The following is an 8766-nucleotide window of genomic DNA, read 5'->3' as shown; positions in this document are numbered from 1 at the left end:
CAAACTAACGAGCGATGTATAGATGCTCAAAACGACCAGTTGGGTCGTTACAATTTGGATGATACACTATATTAGGGAGGGATAAATGGTTATTAGCGTTGTATTTGACACTGGTGATCAATAAAAAAAATTTCTTTCACCAAAAAAATAAATATATCATTTCAAGAAAGCCAGTTTTTAATTTTTTTTCGTGTGAGCTTAATTAGCTAGAAACTATTCAAAGCTGTTGATTGTGAGATAATCAACTTATTAGAATTTTAAGTTATTTCCTTTAATTATTTTTGTGAATAGTTTGAGTATGTTCATCACTGTTGGAAATTGATGTAAACTCGTGCATGCATTCTTGGTTAGGTGGATGAACATAGTATGTCTTAAATAGTTTGGTAGAAAAGTTATTTAAAAAAAAATCCTAAAACCTAGGAATTTTTTAGTATATTTCATTGAAAAAACAATGATCCCTAATATTTGGCCAGGGTTAGTATACCAATACTCACTAATAATCTCTCTCTGTCTCTCTAACACATAAAATGAAGGCTTAAATATCTCTGCGGTAATGTTGGTAACCTATAATTAGTAACAAGGGATTATTTTATGATTTAAGCAACCGGGGTATTATATCTTCGGAGTTTGATGCATATATAAAATTCACTTGGTTTTGATGAGAAAATTTATAGTTGATCAACCATAAGATAAGCGCTTGTATTCTTGCATTTTGGTAAGCTTCCCAATTTTGGGCATAAAACTAGTACGTGCATCATTAACCAAATCTAGAAATGGTCGCAGTACAGTTTTAATGTAAACGTGGAGTAATTGTTTGAAATGTAACAATATCCGCATGTGATGTGTAATTGATTGCATTAATTACTATTGAAAATATAATTAACTAAATAAAAATATATTATATCGGCCGGCTTAAACTTTTAGAAGTGTTGATCACACAATTCAATCATGGTATCATAAAACATTAGCAATTTTAGGTATATTTCAATATGCACATAAGGTGTTATTATATATATATCAAAAAATTTGGTAAGAATTAAGAAGTTTCACAAGACTGGTAAAATTGAGAGAAGAAAGATTTCCTTTCCTTTTCTTCAATTAGTCAAAGTTTGTGGAAAAGCTGACACCTAGACCTGGTGTACCAAATAGTTTTATCACGTCTATATATTCGCCCATTTTGCATTAAGCTAACCATTTCAGTCACAAGGAGTTGCAAGCCAGAGAAAATATGGCTACTACTCCTGGATTTCTCACTGATTGGCCTTGGAAGCACCTCGGAAGCTTTAAGGTACCAATCATTCATCAATTTCTTTCACTTGTCCTGCTATTGTACTTTATTGGGCTAAACTGATCCAAATATACTGTAATATTACATCCACCGTTTCAATTTATATGAACACATTTGATTGATTACGAAATTTAAGAAAGGAAAGAAGACTTTTGAACTTGTGGTGTAAAATGACACACATATATTTTGTGCGGCTATAAATCGTTGCATAAAGTCAAATTATTTCCAAATAAGGAAATGAGTCATTCTTTTTGGCACAGACTAAAAAAAATTTGGTTCACATAAATTGAAACGGAGGGAGTATTAGTTTCGGTCAAATTTGCACGGTTTTTCCAAAGTGCCGCACATCAATAAAAGTATCCAGCGCGAGGCATTACAACACCAACATATCTTGCTAATTTTCCATTACTTCTTTAAGGTTTTCCAAATCTGTTGATTTGGCTCCACTGTGGGCTCAAAGGGTGATTAGACAATGGATTCATTTTATATGCATTAGTAGTATAAAAACTGTCATGCTATTAATTTATTGTATTTTAATATATATTGTGACAGGTAGTTTATCTTGTTTTTAAGTTATTAATTTCACTTTTTAGAAATTGTTACCTGTAGTTATCTGTTTTAGATGAGTTGATAGGGTACAAATTCATCTACAATGTCAATATATAGACTTTTTATTATTACAATATCATATATATTGTCATTAATTTATTTGAATATTAACATGTATAATTTCTTCTTTGTTTGTGATGGGGAATGATTAATTGAAGTACGTGATTTTGGCTCCATGGATAGCTCATAGCTTTTATTGTTTAGCAACGAAAGAGCAAGAGGAGAGAGACTCCACCAATTTGCTCATAGTTCCTTTTCTACTCTCAAGGATGGTTCACAACCAGCTGTGGATTAGCTTCTCTCGTTATCGAACAGCCAAAGGCAACAACCGCATTGTTGACAAAGGCATTGAGTTTGATCAAGTCGACAGAGAAAGCAATTGGTCGTTTTTCTTTGTTCCATTTTATATATGTGACACTTTTTTTAGTCCACTAAAATCATTTCTATATCTAAAATTCTTACTGAAATACTTTTATAACGATTTTCTTTAATTATTAGCGATTAAAAATAGTATGAGTAACCTGGATAGTGTTTGGCGAAACTTGTAAATATTAAAGAATGGTAATAATATGCAAATGTTAGTTAAAGCACTGATATGGAGTTAAGAGTTTAAATTATTCTGAAGGAAAATGACTTCCGACGGAAGCTATTTTCCCCTTTTGGTGATATTTTGTTGCGACCAAAACAGAGAACATTTTCCAAAAAATACTTTCCACAGCACACCCTTAAGATTACAAGTTGTATTTGGATTAGGAAAAATTACTTAATCTCATACGGAATGGATGTTATATTTAGGGATTTAATTGAATGATTTGTATAAACTAACATGGAAAAGTGATGTTCTGGCAGGGACGATCAGATTATATTGAACGGGATTTTGCTTTATGTGTTTAATACGATGACTTCAGCAGCTACAAACTTGCCATTGTGGAAATCAGAGGGCGTAATCATGTCAATTTTCCTTCATGCGGGACCTGTTGAATTTCTCTATTATTGGCTCCACAGAGCTTTGCACCATCATTATCTCTACTCTCGTTATCATTCTCATCATCACTCTTCTATTGTAACTGAGCCCATCACATGTAAGAAAATGACTTATTCTCTGAAAAATATTTTCGCCCTATATGTCCTACTACATCTGGCATAAATTCTTGAAATGGGGTTTTTATTTCATGTTAATTTGTTTCTTTTTTCTTGTTTGATGTTTTCAGCTGTGATTCATCCATTTGCTGAGCATATATCATATTTCTTGCTATTTGGTATTCCAACATTATCAACAGTGTTCACGGGGACTGCTTCTCTGGCTTCTCTCTTTGGCTACATTACTTATATTGATCTCATGAATAACATGGGGCACTGCAACTTTGAGTTCATTCCCAAGTGGATTTTCTCCATCTTTCCCCCTCTCAAATACTTGATGTATACGCCCTCGTAAGTCGTTTTTCATTCAACCCGAATATTATTCCACAGTTTCCATAAATTTTGGCATATCGCCAGCACAACCAGAGGCGGACAAAGCTTATATGCTATTGATGCAATATATTGAATTCAGTAAAAAATTACGAAATATATATATGGTGTGTGTGAGAAAATTTATTAAAATTTCATCAAATATTATATTCTAAACTTATAGTTCTAAAAATACATAAACTTTTGAGTATAAATTTCGAATTCGCCTTTGAGTGTATGGTCAAGTCTAGTGCCACATGAACATTCTTGTGAGCTTGCGGCATGGCAAAACTAAGGTCTCTATGAAAACTCGTTTTGATTGGACTTTTTTGCTAACTATGTCGCTTTGTCGATCCTCAAACATATTATTGCATCATCCATTATAATACATTTTTAAAAGATCCAACATTAGTGAGGATCAGAGCAACATAGTTTGCTAGCTAGTACATTAGCTAGTCCATCTTATGATTGACAATTACATTAACATCGATTCATCAGGTTTCACTCCCTGCACCATACTCAATTCCGAACAAATTATTCGCTCTTTATGCCATTCTATGACTACATCTATGGGACCCTGGACAAGTCTACTGATTCACTATATGAAAAATCACTAAAAAGGCAAGAAGATTCAACAGATGTGGTGCATTTGACACATTTGACAACCCCAGAATCCATTTACCATCTCAGGCTAGGATTTTCCTCATTGGCCTCAATGCCTCAAAACAAAAAATGGTACATTTGGTTCATGTGGCCAGTCACTTTGTGGACTATGATCACCAACTGTATCTATGGACGCACTTTCATTTTGGAGAGAAATAACTTGGAAAAGTTTAAATTTCAATCTTGGTCCATACCAAGATACAATTTACAGGTTATAATACACATTGGAATAATTTTCAATTTCAGATTGTAGTTTGTTTTATTTTTATTTCTTCTAAGATAGTGCTAATTTTTTTAATGGCAGTACTTGTTGAATTGGCAATCACAAGCTATTAACAGCTTGATAGAGGATGCTATATTACAAGCAGAAGAAAAAGGGACCAAGGTCTTAAGTCTTGGCCTTCTAAACCAGGCAGGTCAAAGTTCACCTAGTTTTTTCTCTTTTAAGAGGTATATTTGCTTGACGAGTTGATTTCTTGAATGAATTTAACTTATATACGCAGACAAGGTAAAGAGTTCTTATATTATTTGAGTACTTTAATTTATTATTATAGCAGGTACCCTACCTTATTTTCCAAGAGTGCTTCTCCTTTAAATGGTTACTTGTTATTATTTTTTAAGTGACATGATAGTGCAAAAACTCATTTAGTGCATAGAAGTTAAACTCTGATTGAATTTATTATCCTATTTTTTTTTATTTTTTTTTTGCTTAATAAGCATGATCTTAATTTACAGGGCGAGGAACTTAACAGAAATGGAGAAATTTACATAGAGAGGCACCCCAAAATCAAGATCAAGGTGGTGGATGGAAGTAGCTTGGCAGTTGCTGTTGTGCTAAACAGCATCCCTACAGGAACAACAAAAGTGCTTCTCAGAGGAAACCTCACTAAAGTTGCCATTTCTATTGCTTCTTCTCTATGTCAAAGGGGCATCCAAGTATGCTTACCCTTTTCACTATTTGCTCTTTGCTTCCTTCATTAAAATCTTAATATTATATCAAGGAAAAATAAGTTTACCTTATATACATTGTTAGCATATATAAAGAATTTATAGACTATTAATGTATTTTAAATTATTCATTATTGTTAGTAGGTAAATTGCCTTACTTTAAGCTAATAAATCCAACTTCTTACGAATGATAGCTGAAGTTATGGTTTAATTTAAGTGATTTTTTATTCTATCAATGTATAAAAGAAAACTCAAAAAGAAAATATCTTTTTTTTTATTGGTAATAGAGATATTTATTAAGAAACATATATTAAGAGTTATTACAAATTGGGACAATTCTACACATAGTTTCTAGCTTGTCCATTCTAAAAATTATTTAACCAAAAAAGAGGAATTTCGATCAAAGCTTGTTATTAGAAAACTCGGGTTACTGATATTCAAACAGAAATAAGAAATAATTGATGTAAACAATAGCCGGATAAAAAGCAAAGTAAATCAGTGTATTCCAATAGTATTTCGTGTCTTTGCAATTGTTCATTCCTCGCCTTTTATAGCTATTTCTAAGTAATGCGTTTCTTTCCTTCCATAATGGAGTTATTATGGACAATTAATGACATTTAATATAACATTATAATTGACAATCGTAACTGTTCAGTACAGATTCTATAACGTTTCCTGTAATTAATGCTCATTAACTACCGATAATACGTATCTATACTCTTTTGCTATATATGTTCATTCTTCCAATGCTTCTTCAAATTATCAAGAGGTTCGAGCACCCATTCCTTCTGGTTTTCTTGGATCTTTGCCCGTGTCTGTTAAAGCTCGTGCCTCTTCATCTATTCTTCGCCAACTGTCATCCTTTTACTGATCCACGTGTCATGACATATCATCATATAATTAATTCAATATATTAACTTGATTTTCCCAATACCAAAATAGAGACAACAAAAATAGGTGGAGCAAGATAATGTATTAGGCTCCTAAAAACATCTAATTACATCCATTTTTAGTTAACTGGTTTGCCCCTCCATTTGCTTCTCTAAACATATACTTCAATGGTTGGTTGCCTGCTTCATTTAATAAATAGGAACATGCAATCATCAATCAAATTTTGACGAAGGCCAACATTGTTAAATCTGGTTTGCCTATCCTTTGTAATTCTCCTCAAATGGATATATAGTTTTCATTTGTAATAATTAGTTTTTAATTGGCTGGTCCGTCTCACTTAAACGGTCATGAATTGGCTAAATTATTCTTGGTAGAAGAATTTTCATATTAATGATTACCTAATTTTCTCATGTATAGTCATTCTTCAAACTGGCTGTGCCAACTCACTTAGGCTCTCGTTCAACTGGTCATGCCATGTGGTGAAAACTTTATGTGTTCTATGATCTATAAAATGTTAATCAATTCTTGCTTGACGAATTTATTTGATATTACCTCATTCATGAATTGGATAACCTAATTCTTGCTTGGTTAGGAACTGAAATCCTGATTACATTAGTGCGGCCAAAGTTTATCTATATAATACTGATGAATCACCAACTATAATCCGTCATACACGCACCATATTTAAATAGTGGAGAGATGATAGGCTGACATTTTAGTTGAGTTTTTAAATTGTAATGTTCTTCGGCTTTTTTCTTTTTTTAATCGATCTTATTATTCTTAATATTAGGTGGCTGCTATGTACAAAAGTGACTACGAGAAACTTAAACTTGCTACTAGCTGTCAGGTTAATTTCGTGCTGTCAAAGACATTTGATCAGAAGGTAAAATTTCCCTCTGCATATATCTCTTTTCAAAATTCTTGTTTCCTTTTCTTCTCCTTCTTCTTTATAAGTATGAAAACTAATTAATTTTGGCGTGGGAGTAAAACGACTAGCACGAATATTTTACTTTAATATTTTCCGATTTACACATTAAGGGTTGTTAACTTGTTGTTAATAGATATGGGTAGTTGGAGATGGATTAACAGTGGAAGAACAAATGAAGGCAGCAAAAGGGACACTTTTCTTCCCATTCTCGCAGCTGCCTCCTAAAAAAGCTCGCCACGACTGTTTCTATCACCACCCTCCTGCAATGCTAGCTCCCTCTTCTCTACAAAATTTGCATGCTTGTGAGGTTTGTGAAGATTAATTTTTGTGTTCTTTCTATTTACATTTTATATATGAATTTAAGTTTAAAAAATTAATCGATGTACTTTTACTTGTTGTAGCAGATAACCAACTTAGCTTTCACGTAATTAGTTACAATTATTATAGACAGATTACCTGTAGTTAATCTAATGATGTAAGCATTGTTTTACTCAATATATAAAGTTGATGTCTCTAAAATATAAGGCATGTTACTTATTATAACATATTTAAATGTACTAATACTATAAAATTTTGAAATAAGCGAGGTTACTTACGATAATATATTAAAATGAATTGATATTTATTAAGTAAAATTCATAATGTCAATGTATATAACTTAAATCTCTCTTCTATATCACCCTCAAAAGCTTTACAGGCTTGCTTTCTCTATTATTTAAATATATATGACATTTTGATGTATGGGAACTGGCAGAATTGGCTACCAAGAAGAGCAATGAGTGCGCCAAGAGTGGCTGGAATTGTGCATGCCTTAGAAGGATGGGATGTACATGAGTGTGGAGACAAGATGATTGACATTGACAAGATTTGGGAAGCCAGCCTCAAGCATGGATTCAAACCATTGGCTTTTGCTGAATGAGATAAAACGAGAAATTTATCATCTTTAATTATAATTAAATTAAATAATCTAAAACTGCGAGCGAGCTTATGCCTTATCTATTTCTTGTACTGTATATGGATTTTAGTCAACTAAACAATACAAATGAAAGTTACTTTGAGGCCCTCCTTTTTTATTACAACTGCATTATCAAGTTGTAATTAAGTTCCATGTGGACGATAACTTCTTTGTTTTCCCCTCATTTTATTGGTGTTAGGTTAACTCCCGTCTAATAATTAGACAGCCGATATTTGAACTCTTGGGGCAAAAAAATTGTAGTTTATCGTTTACCATTAATGCGGGTAATGTTCTCAACTCAAAGGTTAAATGCTGAATACACAGGCGGCCCTTTAAACTTGCCCTTTTATTTTATTTTAAAACTAAGGGATTTACCAGTTGAACACCTAAACTCAAATGAAATGTGTCTATTAGACACAAAACTAACAATCGCTCAGCAAAATAAAATGTGTGACTCTTACATGCGATGTTGTGGCAAATATAACAAATCGGTACACGACACATGGGAAGTATAGAATATATCTTTTGCAAAAAAAAAAAATCCAGATCGCCTTCTTCTCTCCTATTATTCATCGCCCGACTCCCCCAGACCTGGTCTTTCTCTTCTCCAATTCAACTTTCTGATCTTTGTAAAATTTTGTGCAGTCATTCTTGTCGAGAAGATCAGGTTTCTTATGCAATATGACCGTCTAGGTTTTTTCTCCAAAGGTCACGTCTATGTCAAACCTCGATGAACAGGTAGTGAAAACCTTCTATAAATTTTTTGAAGAGGTGATGATCTGATAGAGTCATATGAAACCAAAGACCTGTAACACTTTTCAGTAATAAAGTACTGATATATACAACAACGAAGGAATCCCGGCCCGTTGAGACCACTTTGAAGACATGGCTTCCACCGCAAGATTCAAGAAGGCTCTAATGGCAATAAAATTACTGTCTATTTCTTTTTTATTTCAATTAACTACTCAGGTTTTTTGGCTCCGACAACTCATTACAAGTCGAACCCACCTCAATATTGTTCAAGTCAGCTGGATT

The 8766-nt window shown here is 32.8% G+C and overlaps 1 protein-coding gene across 1 annotated transcript; it reads left to right on the top strand.

Annotated features, from left to right (window-relative positions):
- Window positions 1-1181: 1181 nt before the first annotated feature.
- Window positions 1182-7834, top strand: LOC104244089 (very-long-chain aldehyde decarbonylase CER1-like). The gene is made up of 10 exons (XM_009799399.2): window positions 1182-1288; window positions 2056-2279; window positions 2747-2979; window positions 3109-3328; window positions 3845-4220; window positions 4314-4421; window positions 4745-4945; window positions 6639-6731; window positions 6910-7083; window positions 7531-7834. Exons 1-10 carry the CDS (start codon window positions 1229-1231, stop codon window positions 7693-7695), a joined length of 1854 nt encoding a protein of 617 aa, XP_009797701.1. The 5' UTR covers window positions 1182-1228; the 3' UTR covers window positions 7696-7834.
- Window positions 7835-8766: the final 932 nt, after the last annotated feature.

Source organism: Nicotiana sylvestris, chromosome 8, assembly GCF_000393655.2.
Source record: "Nicotiana sylvestris chromosome 8, ASM39365v2, whole genome shotgun sequence".
Classification (NCBI taxonomy): Eukaryota; Viridiplantae; Streptophyta; class Magnoliopsida; order Solanales; family Solanaceae; genus Nicotiana; species Nicotiana sylvestris.
The sequence above is the reverse complement of the archived record's forward strand: the minus strand, read 5'-3'. Positions and strand labels throughout refer to the sequence as shown.

What these genes read in the sequence shown, in the direction of transcription:
- LOC104244089 (XM_009799399.2), top strand. Translation starts at nt 1,229, where the DNA reads ATGGCTACTACTCCTGGATTTCTCACTGATTGGCCTTGGAAGCACCTC. An exon ending in AGCACCTCGGAAGCTTTAAG is followed by an intron (nt 1,289 to 2,055) that starts GTACCAATCATT and finishes GATTAATTGAAG; the next exon opens with TACGTGATTTTGGCTCCATG. An exon ending in CAAAGACATTTGATCAGAAG is followed by an intron (nt 6,732 to 6,909) that starts GTAAAATTTCCC and finishes TGTTGTTAATAG; the next exon opens with ATATGGGTAGTTGGAGATGG.